Source organism: Artemia franciscana, chromosome 1, assembly GCF_032884065.1.
Source record: "Artemia franciscana chromosome 1, ASM3288406v1, whole genome shotgun sequence".
In the NCBI taxonomy this organism is placed as follows: domain Eukaryota; kingdom Metazoa; phylum Arthropoda; class Branchiopoda; order Anostraca; family Artemiidae; genus Artemia; species Artemia franciscana.
The window spans coordinates 63,286,251-63,309,740 of NC_088863.1; the positions used below are offsets into that span (position 1 = coordinate 63,286,251).

Consider the following 23,490-nt stretch of genomic DNA (forward strand, 5'->3'; position numbering starts at 1 on the left):
ATTTCATTGCAGTGTATGCTAATTAGTATGGCCGTTATCACTAGATTTCCCATAGTCCACATAAAACTAGCATTATGAATTCCAGCCACTTGGTAACAAATAGATGAGAATATTTTATTTCAATGTATTTCATGCAAAGTTCACATACACACTTGATTCTAAATTTCTGAGATAAGCAGCCCGTCATAAGCATTTAATGGTGCCTCAACTTTTCCCGCGAAAATTCTAAATCATCTGAAAAATTATTTTATTGCCAATGCTTGCAACCACGTGGGTGTTACTTTCCAGTTTAAGCCAAAGGAACTCAGAGGCCCTTTTAATCATGGTCTCCAGTCACTGTCGACGTAAAAAAAAAGACGTAAAATATATATATATATATATATATATATATATATATATATATATATATATATATATATATATATATATGTATGTATAATAATTTAAAAACTGTTATATAAAAAAACTTCATTATTTGCAATGCAAAATTTAATTAGTTGAAATTGAATATTATTGATAATTGTCCCAAGTAAAGAACAGTAAATCCTCCTTTTTTACAACAGTGCTTGCATATACAAAGGTTTAGGTCTAGGTGTTCCCCCACCCTCCCTAGAAAATATTTCTCATGGTCTCCAGTCACTGTCGACGTAAAAAAAAAAGACCAGAGCTCTCAATTTCTGCTCTAATGTACCCCCTCTGAAGTTATTGCGACTATAATTTGGAGGCGGGGACGAGGAAGGGGCAATTTCTGTTCCTTCTGACGAGGAACAAGCCATAAATTCTGTTCGTTTTCGTTTTTTATGTTATTTTTTTACTTTCGTAATAATAGCATGGACCAGAAATATTCCAATAAATCAAAAGGGACTAAAGATCAATTTCAAATTTTTTATGCATGTTTTGAAGTCTCATTTTTACCCTCCTCCAAACAACAAAAGTCATGTTTACGGCCTCAGGGATTATTTGTCATTTTTACCACCACACTCCCCTCGCGTCCCCTTTAGAACTCGTTCTTTATTTATCTGAAGGCTCAATAAGAGCTGGGATGTTTCGGCATTAAATTCCAAATTTTGAGGTATCTCCCTCCCTGCGTAACTACTTAAATATTAGAAAACCTCATTGTAGAAGTTTAAGGGCCTTTTTAATTTCTGTTATTTGTCCATTGTTTACAATGGAAAAATCCCTTCCCCTGCAGAAGGAAACCTGCGAAAAATGTCTGAATGTTTTTAATAGCAAATACTATCTATAAGTAAGGGACAAATTAAAAAACTTAAATTAAACTTCTATAGTGGGGCTCTCTAATCATTTTCTAGTTAGAGAGGGAGGATGTTACCCCAAAGGGTGCATTTTAACGCCAAAACAACCCAGCCCTCATTGAAGCTTCAGACAAATACATAAGCAGTACCAAGGGAGAGACGAGGGGGAGAGACGAGGGGGAGAGTGGAGGTAAAAACTGATATTTAACCCTCAAACCAAGACTTCTGTTCAAGGGGGGCTATTTTTAGGCTGGGGGGGAGTAAAAAAACCTTTAAAAACACGCATCAAAATGTAAAACTGATATTTACTTTCTTATGATTTCTCGGAATATTCCTGGTCTGTGCTGCTATTATGGAAGTAAAGTGTAACATTAAACATCAAAATGAGTTGAATTTGTTCTGTTTTTGAGGGAGACTGCCCCTTCCTTATCCACGTCTTCCCTTCATGATTATAGAAACTTTAGAGGGTGCTCATTAGACCAAAAATTGAGAGTTCTTATCCTTTTTTATAGTGATTGGAAATCAGCCAGCCGCGGTTGGAGTGAATACCGACTCCCAAAGGTTTATGGTTTCCTATTGTATGTATCCAAAACCATTCAAAGGGGATAGATACGACCAGGGCAACAGCACCGGGCACCCCAGCTGAGGTGGAAGTGCCTGCCCACTTTGATCAAAATTTTAACTTCGAATCAATTTTTTTGCTTATATTTGAGTATAGAGGCGGGCGTTTTAATTCTCCAGGTATCACCAACCCTGGTAATGGCTCTGTATCTATTGATATAATTCAGTCGTGGTTACTGCGGTAAGCGAACCACAGTCCACTGTAACCAAAAGTAAAAAAATGCGCTTAGAAAAAAAATATCTAGCGAAAAAAATATCACCTGAAACTGACCCAAAAATGGTAACTATTATTTCAGTTCGTCTTAAAAATAAAAGTTCATTGCGAAAAGAAATTTATGTTGATTTAAAAAAAAAATCTGGAACCCCTCGAAAAAAGCGCGTCAGATCAAAACGAAAACTGTACCATTGAAATCAGCATGGTGGAAAATCTTCTGGGGGGTAATTACGGTGACCCACTATAAACAACAAGGAAAATCAATTTTTTGTATGGGTAGAACTGATCTGTCTCCCGTTTTTGTTTTTTTTTTTTTTTTTTTTTTCTAGCAGGGCTAGGGGGGACCAGAACATCACAGAGAGATGTGTAATAGCTCATTTCAACAGAAATTAAATTTTCTAGTATCCTTTTTAACTGAACTAAAAGATTGGAGGGTAACTAGCCCCCCTCCACCGAAAGTCATCCAATCAAAATTTCGAAATAGCCATTTTTTTCAACAGAGGTCAAAGGTCTAATATCTTTTGTTTTGGTGATGACAAAACCCTCCATAGTCCCTGAAGAAAGGGCTGCGAAATGTATTCGTATCGGACGTATCGATATCATGCATATCGGTATGGGCGTATTGTTATCGTAGGTATCTTACGCATTTTTAATAGCTCATTTAAAAGATACTGCTCATAGCTACGTCCTTCCTATAAAATCCACCATCAGCAAGTTCCAAATGCCACTAAAAACGACACTTTTGGTGCCATGTCTCGGGTAGAAAAGCTGGGACTAGTGGGCAGCCAAAACTTTTTAGAATGACATTTAATGGCTCATTTAAAAGCTATTGCTCATACCTACGGAATGTTTATCAATTCTACCATCCGTAAGTGTGATATAGCACTAAAAACAGCACTTCTAATATCACTTCTTAAATAGAAAAGCTTGCCAAGCTCCCTTAATAAGCTACGGAATTAAGGTAGAAACACCAATATATCGAATCAGATTATTAGAGGCGTGATTCTGTTACTACATCGTTCAACTTCAAATTAAAGTATCTTGCGTTCGATTCCTCTTTAGGTTTTTTTTTCAATCATGGTTTAATCTCTTCTATACGATCATTTTCAGATAATTTTACTGTTTTTCTGAATGTGGAAAAGCATATACCAGGAAGGTATTTGGTCAAGCATTTTGACTCAAAAGGGAACAGAGGTCATCCGTTTCATGGTTTGCAACGTCCTTCTGAGTAAACCATTAAATCCTTACTCCAGCGAATGGCGTAATTTTCTCAAAATCCTGTGGGGGTGGGGCGTTTTGAAGTTGGAGCCAATTTTCCCAAATCAAGGGGAAATAACAGAGAAAACTAAAACACAATGAAAATGTACCAAAGAAAACTGACCTGTTTCGGTGGATTCTTAAATTATGCAGACTTATCTTAGTTTTGGCATCATTTTTAGAGAAACTAAATTTCAGCTGGGAGGGGGGTGAGGGCGAACTGATATCTGGGGGAAAACTGAGGTATGACAGGGGAAGTTGCTCCTCTGCCCAATAGCAAATTACACCCCTGACCACTTTGTGGTTGGAGAACTGTAGGCATGTGGTTCTGGACCAACTTAAAGTTGTATATTAAAAGAAGGATTATTTATTGTTATGCTTAAATATTAAAATTGTTTATTTGACAATTCCACCATAATATTCTCTCCATACGTAAGATTGTGCATCCAAAGAGGAAGAAAGACAAATGAAAACAAACTTGGTTTATTATACTATTTATCGTACCTACACAAAAAAAATATCTTTTTTGGAAATTTCCCTTCATTTCTGAGCAATTAGTAGCTTCTTATTTAGGGACAGGTAAAATAATACCCTAAGTCAAAAGGCACATTTCTGTTGAGCTAGCAAAATTTTCCGCAAAAATGTCTATATACAAACCTGTCCGCTTAGTTAACCTTTTGTGTTAAAGCTACTCACCTGGAGCTACTTTCTTAAATGATGCTAAATTTTAGGTTTTTTAAACAAAGAATTAAATATCTATTTCTTCCGTTTTTAATTTTTTTTACAAAAAGAAACAACACCATGTTTTTTTTCACTTTAAACTTAATTTTTCCTTCATTTCTAGAGCGGCTTCTTAGTTAAGCCCCTTAATAAAGGTTTAGGTATCTTATCTCCCCTAGATTGAAGTTAATTAGAAATTATATAAAAAAAAAAAAAATCAACTGAAAGTAAGGACCAACATTACAACTTAAAAGGAACAGAAATCATCCCGTACAAAATAAAAAAATGTCATGACAGGGTTGTTTCTAAATTAAATTTTAATAAAAAACGAGCAAAGGTTTATTTTAAAAAACAAAGTTTTTCCGAGGGAACTAAAGAGCGAATTTGAAACTTAAAACGAACAAAAATTATTACTCCACAGCCTATGTAACATGTATCAATAAAACTGTTACAAATAAGTAAACTGTTGATATGTTCCTATGTTTGCAGAAATACAGAAAACTAGTATTTTACTGAAAACATCCCTATGTTTTCTATGTTTTATTCCTATCTAATGTAGAATTTGTACTTTTTGCCAGAAGAAAGATCACGGATGCGGATTTTCTTCTTCTCAGGAGTGATCGTATTGAATCAGTTGTCCTAGAATATCGCGAGAGGGCTAATTCGAACGGAAATTGAAACTTCTAGTGCCATTTTTAAGTGACCAAAAAAATTGGAGGGCAACTAGGCTCCTCTCACGATCATTTTCTCCCAAAGTCGCCGATAAAATTTTGGGATAGCCATTATGTTAAGCATAGTCAAAAATTTAATAAATATGTCTTTGAGGATGACTTAATCCCCCCACAGCCCCCAGGGGAAGGGCTGCAAGTTGTCAACTTTGCCATTGTGTACGTGTTATATTGGTTTTTGGGAGGTATACAGACATTTTCTTGAAGGATTTTTTCCTCCAAGAGAATGGCATTGGTGAGGGGGCCCGCCCCCTCACCAATACCTAGCTCTTTACATTGAAGTATTTTTATTACTTTCAAAAGAGCTATTTATTCTAACTAAACCCTTTATAATATAGGGGTTCTTCTGAAAGAATTGAAGCAGAATTCGAACTTTAGCGTAAAGAGCGAGGTATTGACGGAGGGGGTGAACCTCCTCATATACGTAATAATTTCTTATCGTTTTATTTTTTGATGCTGCTCCTTACTTTCAGTTGAAAAAGCTTTTCTTTATTTAATACAATAAGCACGTATACGTTATCTTTCTTCTGGCCAAAAAAAAAAAAACAACAAAAGTCTATATTTTGCTATATAAAAGCTTGAAACTTCTATACTAGGGTTCTCAAATATTCTAAATCTGATGATGGGATTTTCATTCAGATTCCTTGACGTTTAGGTGATGTTTACCACCTTTTTCAAAAACCTTGAAAATTTTCTCAACCTTAACTTTTGATGGATAACAGTAACTAATCAAAAAATATTACTAATCATAAAATAAATTTTATGATTAGTAATGAATTCTTGATAAATTTTATATATTTGGAATCAGCATGAAAGACAATTCTTGTGATGTGTCTATTGGTATCAAAATTAGGTTTTTTAGAGTTTTGGTTACTACTGTTCTGAGTCGCTACTCACTGACAGCACGAACTGATTGATATAGAACTAGTTCTAAGGGAGAGACGAGGGGAGGGTGGAGGTAGAGATTGATGTACAATCCCCAGGGCCTTAGCCAAAAATTTTGTTTTGGATGGGTTGTTTTTCCACTGGGGGGGGGGGTACAAAAAAAACATACAAAATGTGAAATTGAAATTTAATCGCTCTTAATTTATGGAAACATTTCTATTCTACGCTGTGATCATAAAAGAAAATAATAACATTCAACCCCAAAATTATAACGGCGTATACGAAAGAGACTGCTTCTTTCTCAACCTCATGGTCGCAGAAACTTTGGAGGGTAATTTTTGCATCTGAAATTGAGAGTTCTAGTCCTTTTTATAAGTCGAAGTGATTGGAGACCAGCCAGCTCTGGGAAAGGGTAGTAAACGTCGGCTCCTTTCTATTAGATCTCTATAAAGATTAACATCTTTATATTTCTCTATAGCCGTCAATGAAGAAGTCAAGTTAAGCCGTAATAAAACAACCCCATTAGGAATAGACTTCCGCATGCCAAATTGGACCAACCTGTTTCGTCAAAGTTGTGATAGATAATGGATTTTAACAAAATTGGACCTTGTTTAAATATCTTGTTCAAAAATACATATAAAAGCTATTAAACTACCCCTGAGCATTATTGGCTTTATAAGCCGTAATCTGACCAAAAATAGAGTTTGTGCGTCAACAGAGGCCGTTTTCGAAAACAAACTAAAACACAAGTTTTTGAAGAAATCAGATGACATAAATAAAATCCAGTTCGTACGTTTAATTTAGATAACTGAGCTGTTTCAAATTATATCCCATTCATATTTTCATTTATTTCTATCATCTTGAAATAGAGCTTTATAGAATTTAGAGTAAGTAAAAAAAAAAAAAACCAATTCCTTAGAAAGATATTGAGCATTGTTTAAGATAGGAAAATAGCATTAGATCAAAATGGAAGTAAGATTCCTCCTAAAATAATTGTTTTACTGTATAGAGGAAAATGCATTGCCTATGAAACAATATGACGGATACCATCAAAGTTCAGTATCTATAAAAAAAAAATATCATTAACGAGACGATGGGTGTGAGGCATTTATGAAGCTCAAGCGAAGAAATTAAGCGTGTTCCAGAACACATCATAATTAATTATCTTTAAATTTCTAATTGCATCAGTCCTAAAATGATGAGTACTTTTTTTAATTGTGCTTGAGCCGAGGAACAGGCTGTTTTAACCTAACTCCGCACCAAGAATTGTCGACATTTCAGATGCCAAATCTTTTTAGTGACAGGAGCAAGTCTGTCACTAAGCCTTGCAACAGTTAGGATCCAAACTCCTGAACAAGCAGAGATTGGTATTGTGTGCCACATAGAAAATATTGTCACAATGAAAGGGTTGTTTTTATCCCATATCTCAACCCTCCCTCCTATAATACAAAATAAAGGCGTAGACCAACAATAAAGCTTTAAAATAAAAGTCAGTAGGGTTATTACAGAACAATAAGGGAGGTAAAGCACCCTTATTCAGGTCTAGCCTAAATGAAAGGAGACGAAAGTTTCATTTCCACCCTCCACCCATACCTCTTTCTATATTTATCGGAAGGCTCACAGAGAGTTAGTTATTTAACTTTGGTATAGAAATGCGTTTTTAGGCACCTCACAGCGGCCTTTTTACGACCAATAAGAGCAAGAAATTCATTATCACTGATGACGACTGGCTTCTAGCACGTGATATCTAATGCTACTTACGCCAGGTTACATCCTTTTTCCCGGTAGCAATGACATTATCAGTCTGACGCATTAGTCGGTCCCTGGTCCGGTCCGATTGATCGGTTATCCCATCAATCAAATCTACAAATAATTACAAGAAACAAGAAAATTAGATTAAAAGTAACCAAAAAGTTGTTGAATTTTTATTGGCAAAGCAGAAAATAAACTGTTCAACTATACAATTTTTGCCGACACAGAATTATATACACAGATTCAATTAATGAATAAATATTTATGTATGACCATTATCTTATTTTTCTTTTCTTTTTTAGTAAAAGCATGAGTGGTACACTAATTCACAAGAATGTAGGAGGGGGAAAGCTTTTTTTTTTTTTTTTTTTTTTTTTTTTTTTTTTTTTTTTTTTTTTAACGAAGATAGGAAACGGACATTTATCAAAACTTAACAGGAGGCATTTCTGTCGTCCTTCATCTTTGGTTAATAGCGAAAACAAGACAAACACATTATACAGGGGGGGAGCGGAAATGCCTACCTTCTTGTGATGGCTCATTTTCAGAAATGGAAATTTGAAGGAAGGGTAAGTACCCCCTCTCCCCCTAAATTTTTAAGAACATATATTTTTTTTTATTTAGAGGGGGTGATTTCCCTCTCCTCCAATTAATATTCCTGTAAATGCACCATTAAAGTGGTGAGGGCATTTCCTTTTTTTTTCAACGAAAATATGAAACAGGTTATTTTCCTAATTCGGAAAGGGGGTTACTTTCCTTCCTCAATAATTTCAGTCTGGAAACTCTGCCTTCACAAAAATGGTTGTCTTTGATGGTTTATGTGTTCTTACAAGAATAATATCTATTTGCTGCAAAATTAGGTTATATTAAGCGCTTTCTCGACTCCTTAGATCTGATGGACTCCTCAGTAGCACATAGTCAGAATGCAAATCGTAAACCCATAGTGGTAAGATCAGATAAATTGATGGGAGATCTGCTTAAAGGTTGTTAACTTGCATAATAGAGAAGTTTCTATTTGCATAACAAAAGTCTGAAGAATTGGGCATCAAAGGACCGTACTTATTGATTCAGGATACTTGGACCAAGACTGTACATCGGAAAGGCCTAAATCTGGCCCCTCCTCCTGAAACACATTAAACAAAGTGCAAATACATTACCATTTTAATGGCTAAAAGCAATCTAAGAATTGATTTTTCCATTCTTGAACTTTTCCCCTTAAACTGAAAACGATATGTAAGAAGAACATTTTTTTATACTATCAAACAGTTTGTGGTAACGAACTGTAGTAAGGAGCGACTCGGCTCAATAGTAACCAAAACTCCAAAAAACGAAATTTTGATACCAATAGTTACATCAAAAGAATCGAATTTTAATGCTGATTCTAAATATATAAGTTTCATTAAGTTTAGTCTTACCTATCAAAAGTTATAAGCCTGAGAAAATTTGCCTTATTTTAGAAAATAGGGGGAAACACCAACTAAACGTAATAGAATCTTTAATGAAAATATAATGAAAATAAAATTTAATGAAATAAAATCAGATTTAGTTTATCAGAGAACCCTACTGTAGGAATTTTAAGCTCCTATCTACAAAAATGTGGAATTTTGTATTTTTTGCCAAAAGATAGATAACGGATGCCTGTTTATTTGTACTTGTTTGTTTCCCAGGGGTGATCTTATCAATCCAGTGGTCATAGAATGTCGCGAGAGAGCTCATTCTAACGGAAATTAAAACCTCTATTGCCCTTTTTAAGTGACCAAAAAAATTAGAGGGCACCTAAACCCCCTCCCACGAACTTTTTTCCCCAAAGTTACCGGATCGAATTTTGAAATAGCCATTTTGTTCAGCTTAGTCGAAAACTTAATAACTATGTCTGGGGACGACTTAATCCCCCAGAGTCCCCGGGAAGGGGCTGCAAGTTACAAACTTTGACCATTGTTTACATATAGTAAGGGTTATTATGAAGTGTACAGACGTTTCCAGGGGGACTTTTTCGCGTTGGGTTGGGGGTGAGTCAGGGGAGAGGGTTACGTGGGAGGATCTATCCATAGAGGAATTTATCATTAGGGAAGAGAATTTCTATTTTCTAGCATTATTTAAAAAAAACAATGAAAAAATAGATTTTTTTTCAAACTAGAAGTAATGAGCAACATTTAAACTAAAAACGAACATAAAATATTACGCATATAAGGGGGTTCGTCTCCTCACAATACCTTGGTCTTCACGCTAAAGCATTTTTAGTAATTTCAACTATTTATTCTATGGCCTTTGTGATTCGGGGGTCATTCTTAAAGATTTGGGACAAAATTCAAGCTTTAGTATAAAGAGCGAGGTATTGACGAAATTTCAAATTCGTTTTATTTATTCATGTGCGGTGAACCAAAATCAAAACATGCATTAATTCAAAAACGTCCAGAAATTAAATAAAAAAAAACAAGTGTTTTTAACTGCAAGTAAGGAGCGACATTTAAGCTTAAAACGAACAGAAATTATTCCGTATATGAAAGGGATTGTCCCCTCCTCAACGCCTCGCTCTTTACGCTAAAGTGTTTTTATTGTTTTAAAAAGTAGAGTTGTGACAAAGAGTCAAACTTTAGCGTAAAGAGCGGGGCGTTGAAGAGGGGACAACCCCTTTCAAATATGGAATAATTTCTGTTCGTTTTAAGTTTCAATGTCACTCCTTACTCGCAGTTAAAGAAAACTTGTTTTTTTTTCATTTAATTCTTAAAAGATCATTGTTAAGTCGCTTTGAATTGGGACACTTTTCTAGTCGAGGGCCTTTTTGGCCCTGAAAAAAAAAGTCAACTTGTTAAGTTACAATACTCCGGGAATATGGTATTTGCCTTATCCATTCACATTTCTTTACAAAATCAGAAACATTTTTCCGGGGAAACACAAAAAAAGTTTTTTTTGCAATAGTGCCGAAGACCATGTACATCCTGGAGTACATTTTTAAATGTTTTAATGATATACAGCTAGATAAGGTATTAATTTAAAAAAAAAAAACTCTATCACAAGCCCACAAAGGGTCGAATTTGTACTTCAGAGTCGACAAATCACAAGGTTGCACTAAAACTCGCAAAAGTAAAAAAAAAAAAAAAAATGAACAATCATTTATGAGTCAGTAATTAAACTGTAATAAAACAATTAAAAGGTTAAAAAGGTAAAAACTGTCAAACTGAATTAAAAAAAAATAAAAATCAGAAAAAGAAATAAAAGGGACATAAACCTAGGGAAAGGGGGGCAAAATAAGTAAATAAATGCAAAAAAGGACAAGATATATATATATATATATATATATATATATATATATATATATATATATATATATATATATATATATATATATATATATATATATATATATATATATATATATATATATATATAAATTAAAAGGGGCACTAAAAAATAAAAAGAGCAAAAAGATAAAAACCGGTCAAAAAGCAGGGGACAAAAATAAGCGAATAAACAAAAAACCGAGAATGAAATATAAAATACATAAAAATTAAGCGGGTAACCAAAAAAACAGAGGGAGGAACAGGCAAGTAAGTTCAACCTGGGTAGCACAATCAGTCAATGAAAAAAAGAGAAAAACAAAAGAGAGAATCTAGTCGAATATTTTATTTATTTTTCCGTGATGAAGCGAAGAAAAGTTTTTTTTTTCATATTTGGAAGTAACACAGCGAATGGGGGATAAAATAGGGATGGGCTCAGAAACACCTCGAGGCAGCCTTAATCTGGATGGGAGTGACGTTTGAGAAAAATATTTGCCGTCCGAGGGTTTGTTATTGCATTTTTTGCAAAACGGTGGCACAGTGAAACCCTTCTTCCCTCAACGATTTCCAAACTAGCTTTTTTTAGGAGCAGATTGCTTGACACCTTGCCTTCTTTCAAAATTATTCGCAAGGCCCTTTTTTTATTGATCCATTTTTTTTTTTTTTTTTTTTAATCTTCACGAGAGATACCAAGGTGCCAAACTGGACAAGCATATTCAAGATGTAGGCAGAAAAAAGACCTGTAAATCCTTAAGGACTGGGAAGGGGGACGCTAAATTTATTTAGGGGCTTAAGGAGGGCGATAGACACAATGGCTCTACGGATGATGTCGTTAACGTGGATATTCCACTTTAAATTTGAAAAAATTGTGACGCCAAGTAGTTTAATTAAGACACAGAAATTTCAGGAGGGATAAGATTAAGAAAACAGGGCGAGGATTTGAGGAAACAAAGGATTTAGAGGGATTTACTGTCATGTCTAAGTTAAAGTCCTCATTTCCAATTTCATTGAGGATGCTCGTAGGGTCGCTTATTAAATTTCTGAAGCAAGTTTCAAAAACCCGTTAGGTCATCATCAAATTCAGGAAATTCCTTCGCGAGAATGTTAATCATGACTGAAAAAACAACAGGACCTAGGAGAGTGCCTTGGGGTATGCCATAGTGAACTGGAGAGGGCTTGAACAATGTTTCTAGTATTTGACAACCTGCGATCTATTTGTTAAGAAGGAGGCTACCAATTTCACCAGTAAGGCATCAACATTGAACTCACTGACCAGTTTATCAATTAAACTATTGTGGTTAACAAGGTGAAATGCTTTCTGAAGGTCAATGGAGATTAAATTGAGCCAGGAATTGGGCTTTTCGAGGATTCTCCTGAATTGGTCAATGAGAGAAATGAGGTAGTGGGAGGTAGAAGTGAGTTTTGGGTTCATAAATTGCCTCAGGTCAGTAAAAGGTAGGATTTTTTCTTTAGCCAATCTGTTCGGAATCCTTCATAAAGTTTCGAGAAAATAGGCTTCTCGTTTTTCTTTTTCAAAGGGATTATGAAACCCTGTTTCGAAATTGTTGGAACTCACCCAGACTCGGTAATCTCGTAAAGCAGGAAAGACAAGGGCTTAGAAAGAAAGTCACCAAAGGCACAAATAAGAGGAACAGGATATCCAAAGGACAAACATCTGTTTTTCTTAGTTTTCCTATTCTTCTTTATATCTCAGACGGAGAAACTCATTTAGATTATTGGCAGTAACAATAGGGGGCTCGGATAGGTTGAAGTTAAGCCGCTTAAGCATCCTGCCACACAGCTTTTTAACCTCGGAGTACATTTTTTTTTTTTTTTTTTTTTTTTAATATTAGTGAATAATTCTTCAAGCTTACTTTTGTAGTACGATTAAGCCAGTTTATGAATTTCTCTTTTAATTGATTTTCTTAGTTTATTGGCTTCATCCAGTTTACCATTTTTGAAAAGCTTCAAATTGGTTCTAATTTATAGTTTAATTAATAAAGGGTTTTTCACTGGAGCACTTTTTAAATCTTTTTTTTTTTTGGAAACAAATTTGATATTTTCCAATTAGCTTTTTGTGGATCATAGCCATTTTCTCATTAATACTTTTTAAACGATAAATATCAGCCCAATATTCAGTATTCAGCCACATGCCGAAAGAAAGAAGACCGGAATATTGAAGGGGGCAATAAGCACCGAAAGAATGCTTAAAATTTGAGGAGGGGGATAAAAGAATCGAAAGATGATAACTCCCACCTAATGGGGGAAAGCTGAGGGAGGATTGTAAAAGTATACATATTATTTAAAATAACCTCAACAGAGGTATTTCCCCTAGTCGTTGTTATTTTAAAACATTGCTTTACTTTAAGTGAGGAGCAAAACAAAATCCATTTTAAGGTCGTTGGCATCAGAAACTAAAAAAAAGGACAGTATTGGGGTGCTTAGAAATAACAAAATCAATACTCGTCTACAATTGGTGGAAGAATTTACGTTTTGAACCGATATTTTGATTTGGGGAGTAATAGGGGAGTAATTTGATTTGGGGAGTAAATTAAAATTGGACGAGAGAGTACTTTTGGTCTAATACATAGCCAGAGGATTTCATCATACTCGGATAAACTAGGGACTCGAATAACCTTTGGGTAAAGGTAACTCTTAGCAAAGAACAAATACGGCCACCTTTTTTCCGAGTGGGTCGCCTAAAGGACGGAGTTTAATAAACTCTCTGAATAGTTTGTCAGGCGCAGGGACCTCTGGGTCATAGGATTGTACTTCAGTAACAGCTATAATTATCTATTAGATTAGATTCTGAAAGCATCTCTAGTTCGGCAAGCTTTTCAAAATTAAGACTTTCAGCATTAGTAGGCTAACTAAAAGTTAAGGGGAAAAAAACCAATTGGAAAAATCACCGCATTTAGGAAAAATGACCACAGTGAGACTTGATGAGTTTGAGAATTTCCTGGGTATGGTTTTAATTTAATTTTATGATACTTTGGAGAAGAAGGGTAAGAGAAGGATTTACATTGTGGATTTGGAGATGGAGGACGGGCAAGAATATGGACGAAGCGTAATGAGGAAGGTGGTACTTGTTTCTAGTTGACGGGAAGGAGAACAGTTAGGATTTCTTACAAGACAATTATTAAATGCAAAAAGTCTCAGACCTTAGTCACGTTGACAGGGTAAGCACGAGGGATAAAACAAACGGGCTGGAGGTGGGGTTTCGTGGAAATATGGTAAGAAGGAGTCTAATTGGGAGGATTTTTGATAGAGAAGAAAGAGGGAGATGGGAAGGCAAAAAGGTACTTGGAAAGGGAAGTAGAATGGGAACTTCCTTGGGATAGGGAGGTCGATTCACATTGGCAAATGATGGGCGGAGGCCCAAATCATTCAAAAACATCTTGGGCGCATGGAGAGGGTAGGGTATGCAAGAGAGTTTGAGACCGGGAGGGATATGAGCAAGAGAGGATTGTGGGAGGGTTTGGATGTGATGGTGATTTGACTAGCTATGAGTAAATTTCTGGATTGGAGGGGTGTTTCGGGGGGAGGAAACCCTGGGCATGTTGCTTTGTATCGAATAGGGAGGGAGATAATGCGGGGTATTTAAAAAGGGAGGAAAGGGGTCCGTAGTGCTGCCTAAAAAAAGGACTTTCCAGTGTGGAATCTTTGACTGGTAACAGCTGGGACTCCCCAAGTTTGTGCACTTGACTTTCGTTTGCAGCTTGATTTCCTTTTGTGAAAAGGAAAAAAATATGCAGGTTATCACACCCGAAACATCACCCGCTTGATGCTAACTTACATAAAGGAACCTGGTCAAAATTACACTTTGCTTTAGCACACTTGCAGTGAGGTACAAACGACATAAGTGTAATAACGAGCACTTCTTTTGGTCGCACGTGTTATATGAAAAACGGGAACAAACTCTTGGACTATGTTTATTTCGTTATATCAGGCTATGGGTAATTGACCCATGACTATAGGGCCTCTTTGAAACTAATTTGCAATTTCACAGTTTAAAAAACTTGCAATTTTTGATAGCACTATTGTCAGAAACGTTTTTTTCCAGCAGCTTGCTTGGAGCCCGATCATGTCCAAAATCATATTTACCTCCTAATTTGCAAAAACCTGTCAAAATTATATTAGGATACTTGCGAATACTAGCAGGGAAGCCATTATTATTAGGCAGATTCACTTTCGTACAGTCAAAATGAATTCGGACATCTGTGCTCTCAAGGTCAGGATTATAATTAGGTTGAATAGAGGTGAGATTGTGGGCAGGTACAATTTCTGGAGTTTGATTTATGTCACTTTTAGTGGCTAAAGTTGACGAACTTAATCCTCTGCTTCCTTCATTAATATTCATTGAGCTTAAGGACAATGCACTTTTTTGATGATGAGAGCCTAAAAGTGTAATTAATGTCGTTTGGGATGGAATTATTTGTAGGCTCACTTCTTGAATCACATTTGTAAATTGACAAAAAATTTGTAACAAGCATTAACACATCCGTTACATTTTCTTTTAAAGTCAATATTTTTGTAAAATCTGGTTGTACGGAGGGGGCTGCCGTAACGTTCCTGTTTGAACAGATTCATCCATACTGGATTCAGTGGCTTGGCATGATACGTGCGTTGAGTCTTCGGTAAGAAATTCCTGATATTGGCGCTGGGCTAGGGCAATGGAAATTGTAGGACCGACTGTACTAGGCCCAGCCTCGTGAGGCACGTTCAGTTTTTCTGTTAAAAAGGAAAGCTGGCTGTGTGGGGGGTCAGGAAAAGGAGTAGAACTACTTAGACCACTTAGGATGCTAAGAATTGCTTTTCTTTCAACTGGGGTATGAGGCGTTCGAGAGAAGCCAGAACAGGGTATCGGAAGACCCGGAGAAGACCTAAGGTTTACCTTGGATTTAGTGGAGAAACCAAGGCATATCCAGGAGTTACTCCAATTGGAAATATCTATCATGGCACACTTTTCAGTCTCTGCATGGAACCAAGAGTCAGATTTAGCAAATTTAATTGAGCTAGATGCAACTCGTAGTCTGCAATCTGTACAATATTGTTCTTGTTTTGCCATTTGGTCATGCAAAGGTCAACAATCACGGGATGTCTCTGGTACAGAAGCTTTGAATTTAAAGAGATGTTGAAGGGATCAAAAGTCGAAGTGGAAGCTTCTGAATAAAAGTGTTAAAAAACCACGTCATATTAAAATTAATTAAATTTGAACAAAACTGAAAAATAGATAGGAATACTAACTGTCAAATACTCCCCGCTACACGATGATTCTATGCAGCTGGGGACCGCTCTTGTTGCTTAGGGGTAGTGAAAGTGATGGCTGTGACGTAGAAAATGATTTTTGGTTTTCTGAGGTCCTCTCTTTTGTATAGATTGTTTAGGATAATCCAAACACTTAATTATACTTGGAGTAGAGCCAGGTTGTCCCACAAATAACCCCTATCCCAAGTTAAAGGATTGGTGATGCCGGGACTGGAACCCTGATCTTGGAAGACAGGAAACCGTACTTTTAGCGTGCAGTTTTCGTGGAACTGAACCCCGTTTAACTGAATTTCACGCATTCGTGAAATTCAGCCCTCATTTAGCACAATCCTCATGCAACTCAGCACGCGTTTAACGCAGCCATGTTATACCCCACGTCCATTCATCTCAACCAACCCATTTATTGACGTCAACTCTCCTTAAATAAATAATATAGCAAGCAAATATAATTCAGTACGTTTTGTCGGAAGTAATAGTGGACTCGAACGAAATGGTTTTTATTCATTGATTAATTCTTGTATAAAAGTTTGTTCAATTTATGCTGCTTGAATACCAAACTATTCCTTCCCTTCTAAAAGAAAAGCACAACAATTGATACTTTTATCTTATATATTTGAAATTAGAAAAAATCATGCCCAAACACACTTGAATATCATGTTTGCAGCAATAGCTACAATCTAGTACAGAAAAAAACTACAGCCCATAATAGCCAAAGGCTTAAAAGTACGTTTAAAAAGAAAACTCTGTCTCGTAAGAAAATGTGCCGCTATTGCTGTTTCAGAGTTGATAGCTATCATTTAGACTCATCTTATAAGTAAAATTTTCTGGGGAAACAAATTTAGGGAGAAATTTCTAAAAGAGCTCCAAACGGAGATGGGCACATTTCTTTTTTTATATCTGCAGGGCGCTAAAGTCTCACCCAACTGTTTAGTGTTATTTGACAGCTAATATTCAGATTCATGTGCTTTTTATAATTCTGTCATAATAACACCATCACAAAATACATTATGGCACCAAAATGTGATTCTAGTGTCATTTCTGGAATATAATCAGGCCTGAAACCATAAGAGATCTACTACTGAAATCTACCCTTAGATCAAAAACCCTTAAACTGGCGTTTAGAATTCCCCATTTGAATACTCCCAGTTTCATTTTCAAGGGAAAAAAAGTTCCAAAAACTACCAATTGAAATAAAAAGTCATTGAAATTCAAAGCTAATTCGTTACGCATTTTATCGATGCATTTTATTTTCATATCAACACTAAAATTAGTTATGGAATAAATTAGTGGGAATATCAAAAATATACCGAGTGATTTTTTTTCCAGTGCTGGCGGGTCACTGGTATAAATTTAAGCCTAACAGGAGAAAAAGCTATTCTAAATTTTGGACCGAGGCCCAAATTCAAGGACCCTCATTCATTCACATTAACATTTTACAATAAGCTATTTATAATATTTAATCAGCGACCGAGGCGAAACCCAAGTTCCAAGCCTGTAATCAGTGCTAGTTTAAACTTATTCTTAGGCCTTAGGCTGATTTGACTCAAACGGGGCTCAATTTACAAGGTGAGTTGACTTGCATGAGGAATGAGTTGAATGAGAGTTCAGTTCAACAAGGGTCCAGTTAAATTGGATCGAGTCCAGTGAGGGATGAGTTGAATGGGTTGAGGGTTGCACAGGCTTGAGATAAACAGATGATTCGGTTGAACGAAGGTTCAGTTACACAGAGGTTTATTTGCACACACACCTCAGCGTGCAATCCACTCGGCTAGGGTGACTCAGCCTAGCCGAAAGCATGTTTACAAAAGCTAGTCAAAAAACCCTGCACTGACTTGAACCAGTTTAATTTAAAAACACCTACTCATGTCGAGGCTAACCCAATTTCTTTTAAAGTCATTTTGAAGACGGGTACAAAAAAAAAGGTTCAGGCATAAGTGAAAAAAAGAATACCATTTTGGGATACAACTTCAGTTCCAATTGATGTTGCAATAGTCTTTTGTCGGCTAATGATTTTCGCCAATTCGTCTATGCCTTTATCTTGTTCAGTCAATGCCTCTGCAAAGCCTTGCCTTAGTCTTCCATAAGCTTCTACATCTGCATCTTCGTTAGTTGGGAGCGGCTGGTACATCGCAAAGAGCAAGAATTCTTCGAATTATTGGCCGTAAATAGGTCTTGGATCTCTCTGAAGTATCCAGTCTTTGATTCCCAGCCTGAAATGTTTTTAAATTATAATAGAAAACTTGTTTAACTGACCGACATTAGAATTATGATTGTACAAAAATGGCGTGTAAAACAAGTATAAAAGAAAAAAAAGGTTCTAAAATCACACTATAATTGATCATCACACTTTCAATGGTACATCCAGAACACGGAAAATAGAGCACAGGTTATAAACCAGTTGGAAACCGTATGCCCTTTTTGGTAACGTGTCCAAAATAAATAACTTCAAAGGTTGTAGCAAAGATGTTTATAGTTCAACGCCCAAAAAAGGATTCTCAGGCATACAATTTCACAAAGCAATGATACCTACTTGAGGTTACAAAAGAATTTTCCTATTACTCAAAAATTATTCTATAATCATGTAGAAAACCTACCAAAATACTGGATTCCTATATCACTATAATTAGTCAAACAAAAATTAAGCACCAATTATGAATTGAAAAATCAAAATACTTATATAACATTTGTTGCTCCATTTTTTTGTACTATTCGCAGGAATTTCAAAGGTAGCAGTTTAGAAACCAAGCATGAAATCAGTTTTTGGGCTTATCTCTAATTCCAGAGAAAATATGAACAGCTTTAGCTTTTTTTTTCAAACAAAATATTCGTGTCTTTCCATTTTACAAACCATCACAGACCAACAAAATCGCTCAATCAAACAGTTCGTGGTAACGAACTGTAGTAAGGCGCGACCCGGCTCAATAGTAATCAAAACTCTAAAAAATGGAATTTTGATACCAATAGCCACATCAAAAGAATTGCATTTTAATGCTGATTTTAAATATATAAGTTTCATCAAGTTTAGTCTTAACCATCAAAAGTTACGAGCCTGAGAAAATTTGCGTTATTTTAGAAAATAGGGGGAAACATCTTCTAAAAGTCATACAATTACGAAAATCACACCATCAGATTCAGCGTATCAGAGAACCCTACTGTAGAAGTTTCAAGCTCCTATCTACAAAAATGTGGAATTTTGTATTTTTTGCCAGAAGGCAGATCACGGATGCGAGAGGGCTCATTCTAACGGAAATGAAAAGTTCTAGTGCCCTTTTTAAGTGACCAAAAAAATTGGAGGGCACCTAGGCCCCCTCCCACGCTAATTATTTTCCCAAAGTCAATGGATCAAAATTCTGAGATAGCCATTTTATTCAGCGTAGTCGAAAAACCTTATAACTGTGTCTTTGGGGACGACTTACTCCCCCACAGTCCCCGTGGGAGGGGCTACAAGTTACAAACTTTGACCAGTGCTTACATATAGTAATGGTTATTGGGAAGTGTGCAGGCGTTTTCAGTAGGATTTTTTGGTTGGGGGGAGGGGTTGAGAATAGGGGGATAGGCTGGGGGAGCTTTCCATCGAGGAATTTGTCATGGTAGAAGAAAATTTCCATGAAGGGAGCGCAGGATTTACTAGCATTATTAAAAAAAAAAAAACAATGAAAAAAGAAATATGAAAAAGTTTTTTTCACCTGGAAGTAAAGAGCAGCATTAAAACTTAAAACGAACAGAAATTATTACCCATGTGAGGGGCTCACCTCCTCCTAATACCCCGCTCTTTACGCTAAAGTATTTTTAGTAATTTCAACTATTTATTTTACGGTTTTGGTGATTCAGGGGCCATTCTTAATGAATTGGGACAAAATTTAAGCTTTAGTGCAAAGAGCGAGGTACTGATGAAGGGGTGAGCCCCCTCATATATGTAATAAAAAGATGAGATTACAAAAGTTTTTAGTAATTTCAACTATTTATTCTACGGCTTATGTGATTCAGGGGTCATTCTTAATGAATTGGGACAAAATTTAAGCTTTACTGTAAAGAGCAAGGTACTGACGAGGGGGCGAACCCCCTAAAAACATGAGAATACAAAACTTCTTTACGTCAGCTCATTTATAAGTTACGTATATCTTTTACTAAAAAAAAGATTCGTAAAAAATTAAAAGTTCTAGTTGCCTTTATCTTAATTAACCAAAAAATCGGAGGGCAACTAGGCTTCCTCCCCCGCTCTTTTTTCTCAAAATCATTCGATCAAAATTATGAGAAAGCCACTTAGCAAAAAAAAAATTAATAAATATGCAAATTTCGTTTTAATTATTCTTCTGCGGAGAGCCAAAATCAAAACATGCATTGATTGAAAAAGGTTCAGAAATTAAATAAAAAAAAAAACAAGTTTTTTTTAACTGAAAGTAAGGAGCGACATTAAAACTTAAAACGAACAGAAATTACTTCGTATATGAAAGGGGCTGCTTCCTCACCAACACCCCGCTCTTTACGCTAAAGTTCTTAACTATTTTAAAAAGAAGAGTTGAGAGAAAGAGTCAAACTTTAGCGTCAAGAGCGGGGCGTTGGTGAGGAAGCAGTCCCTTTCATATACAAAGTATTTCTGTTCGTTTTAAGTTTTAATTTTGCTCCTTACTTTCAGTTAAAAAAAAATTTTTTTTTTTATTTAATTACTTATCAAAACCAAACTAAAAAAAAAACTTGCGATGGACAGATAGGAAGTTGATTTCCACAGATATGCCCCATTAACCCACAAGCTTTTAAAACGGGATCACTAGCAGGAATAGTAGACACTTTATCCTTTGCCCTTATTCTAGATCCACTGTTCAAAACCTCTCTGATCTGAAAGATCTTATCCCGCTGTCAGACACCAGTTGTGGCAACTTTTTCGAAAGAAACCAGAATTTAAAGCACTGATAAAAAATCAGTACGAAATCATAAGCCCTACATGTCATCTAAATTTACCAAGTTCAGAGACTTTAATAGATCGGTTTATTGTTGAACGTCCAGGAAAGGCCTTCCTTCATAAAAAAAAAAAAAACATTCAAAGCAAAAATAGCTCTCGTCTCGCCTCTCCGTTACAACAGGTAAAAGATCATTTTCAAATTAAACACTAATTAACTAAAAGCCGATACAATATTATAGAATGAGAATGTCAAAAAGCGATCGAAAAACCATCATATTCCCTGTCCCTACAGCATTACTTCATGAGTGCCTTCTGGGAACTCATGAAGCAATGCTGTTCTATATTATTTCTTCACCCAGGAAATTTTTCCTCTCCCTCTAAGCCATATCATGGTTACCATTCTTTGTATCAAATGATAAAAAAAATACAGTGGTGTAATTTCTACTCTACTTTTCAAGAACGTGGAAAATGCATGATACTGTAATAACTAGAACATTATACCCACCCTTAAAAAAAAAACTCCACTTGAGGTTAACCGAAAATTTTTTTTATCATGCTAGATGGTAGGCAAATTGCCTTTCCTTCTGTACACCACCCTCCTCTCAATTCTTAAAAGACTAAAAACAGCAAATTATTCCACACAATTCAAGTTCCTTAATTATCCATGTTTAAAAATAATCCACTGAAATACTATACCAATAGGTAAAAAGCTTGGTAATTTTAAATCAATCTTACGTCATTAATCAAGAAATTGACAAAACTCTAGCAGCCTATATAAATTAAAACAAATCTAGGTCATCTTTCGCACTAATATAATTCTGAAGCTGCTCTCGCCTCCCATTAGGAAAATATTATTTCAACATGTGGCGTGCCGGCCAAAACTCAACCTCCAACCATTCTTTTAACAAACGGTAGACCATATGGGAAAAATGGAGAGAAAAACATCACAACTCTAATAAACTTACTCAAGCCATGCTGATAAAGCCATGTTGTTTAAACAAAGATGTAAGAGGTAGGTTGTTTCATCAATTTCCTGATGAAGTCAATCCAACTGCATAACAGGCTTTAAAATATGGTGAAACTATTTATTATGGGCTTTTGGCTATCGTAGAAACAGTTGAGTTCAGTAAATACAGCTTTCAAGAAGCAGTCTAGAGCCTATACTATGCATTGAATTGCTTGAAAGCTCGCATCTCTAATCTTTGCCTTGTTTTGAAGACCAGAAGATCGCATCAACTACCTATCTCATCTTTAGCAAACAATAAGTTGTTCCCTATTTATGCCATGAGTCTACCTTCCTCTGATTCCAAGTTTTGAAACAAAATTACAATCGTTCAAATGGTAATTTTAAAAAGCTAAGCCATTTTTTTTTTCAAATTTCAAACACATTTTAACAAATACTTATTGAAATTGTAGATTTAGAAAAAGTATGAGGTGTGAAACAGTTTTTTTTTGTCTAATCTGCACAAAATATTTATGTATGATGTTTTGATTTTACAACAAAAGGGTTTCCAAGTTCATTGGAGACCAGTGCCTTTTGAAATGGGAAGGAGGATAGAGCCAGGGGCTCTAGGTCTATTTATTCCTAAAAACCGAATTTTCTACGATCTTTATGTTGGTTGTTATGCAACTATCAACATCTTTATAATTATGTAAATTCTTTCCTGTATTACCACACAGGATTGTGAAGGCTAAAAAGTGGATACTTTCTGTTTACACAGAAAACAGAACCAAACAGATGTAAAGCCCAAACACAGACAAGCATTACAAGAATTAGTATCACAATACACCCATTTGCAATTGAAAAAAGTATGGGACAATTATTCGAATTAAAATAATGCTGAAATTATGGAAAAAAGGTGTTGTTTTTTTTTTTAACCAGAAGAAAAAAGTCATTATTGATATTACAATAGTCTACTAAAGGTAAAAATATTCTCTTCCAGGTAGTTCAATTGACAAAACAATTTTTAGTGTAAATTTGATGAAAAACTGATAACAAACAAATCAATGCATAGTTTAGATTTTTATTGCTCAATGTTACATATATTTGCTCTCAATTCCTATTTGGAAACAAGATGTTAGGGTTATAGTCTTGTTAAGGTTACTTCTGCTAGGGGTTGTACCAGGGCTTTCTTCCAGTCCTAGTTTGACAGGAAGTTTTACTGGGTATTCTAATTCCGTTTGCAAAGTTGTTCCTGGATGTTGAAAAAGACTAATGATTCAGAATTTTTTTTTTTTTCTTCTCCGAACTCAATTTGCAACACAACCAATAGCCCTCTGACACAATGCCAATAGATCATATCCAATAGTCATAAACTTGTTGAAGCCTGTTTGATCTTCCACAGAGAAATTCAAATATGGAAAACATGGATCCCACCTATTGGCTCATTTCTGAAAAATTACTAGGTGATCTACAACAGGGACCTTTTAACTTCTCAACCAATCCATCTATCTCTAAGTTGTAAAGTCTCACACAAATGGGTTTAATTCCAAGAGCAATGCACAGTTTCTGCGTTGAAGAAATGTGGCTACTCTGTTATTACTCAGGATTTCTGAAAAGACCCAAATTCAGGAGAAAAACTTGATTAATTCATGAGAAATATTTAAGACGTGGTAT

General features: G+C 35.5%; 1 protein-coding gene and 1 long non-coding RNA gene across 3 annotated transcripts in view; one reads left to right on the top strand and one right to left on the bottom strand.

Moving 5' to 3' along the window:
• Positions 1–23,490, top strand: part of LOC136032687 (uncharacterized) — a 198,218-nt gene that overhangs the window by 121,690 nt on the left and 53,038 nt on the right. The window lies entirely within an intron of this gene.
• LOC136032670 (syntaxin-8-like) overlaps positions 1–23,490 on the bottom strand; it is a 45,901-nt gene that overhangs the window by 4,442 nt on the left and 17,969 nt on the right. For both annotated transcript variants that reach the window (XM_065712970.1, XM_065712962.1), the window contains exons 2-3: positions 17,924–18,183; positions 7,440–7,541 (exon numbers count right to left, since the gene is read on the bottom strand). In XM_065712970.1, coding sequence (XP_065569042.1) covers positions 7,440–7,541; positions 17,924–18,101 — 280 coding nt within the window. In that variant the 5' untranslated portion in view covers positions 18,102–18,183. The remainder of the gene's footprint in view (positions 1–7,439; positions 7,542–17,923; positions 18,184–23,490) is intronic.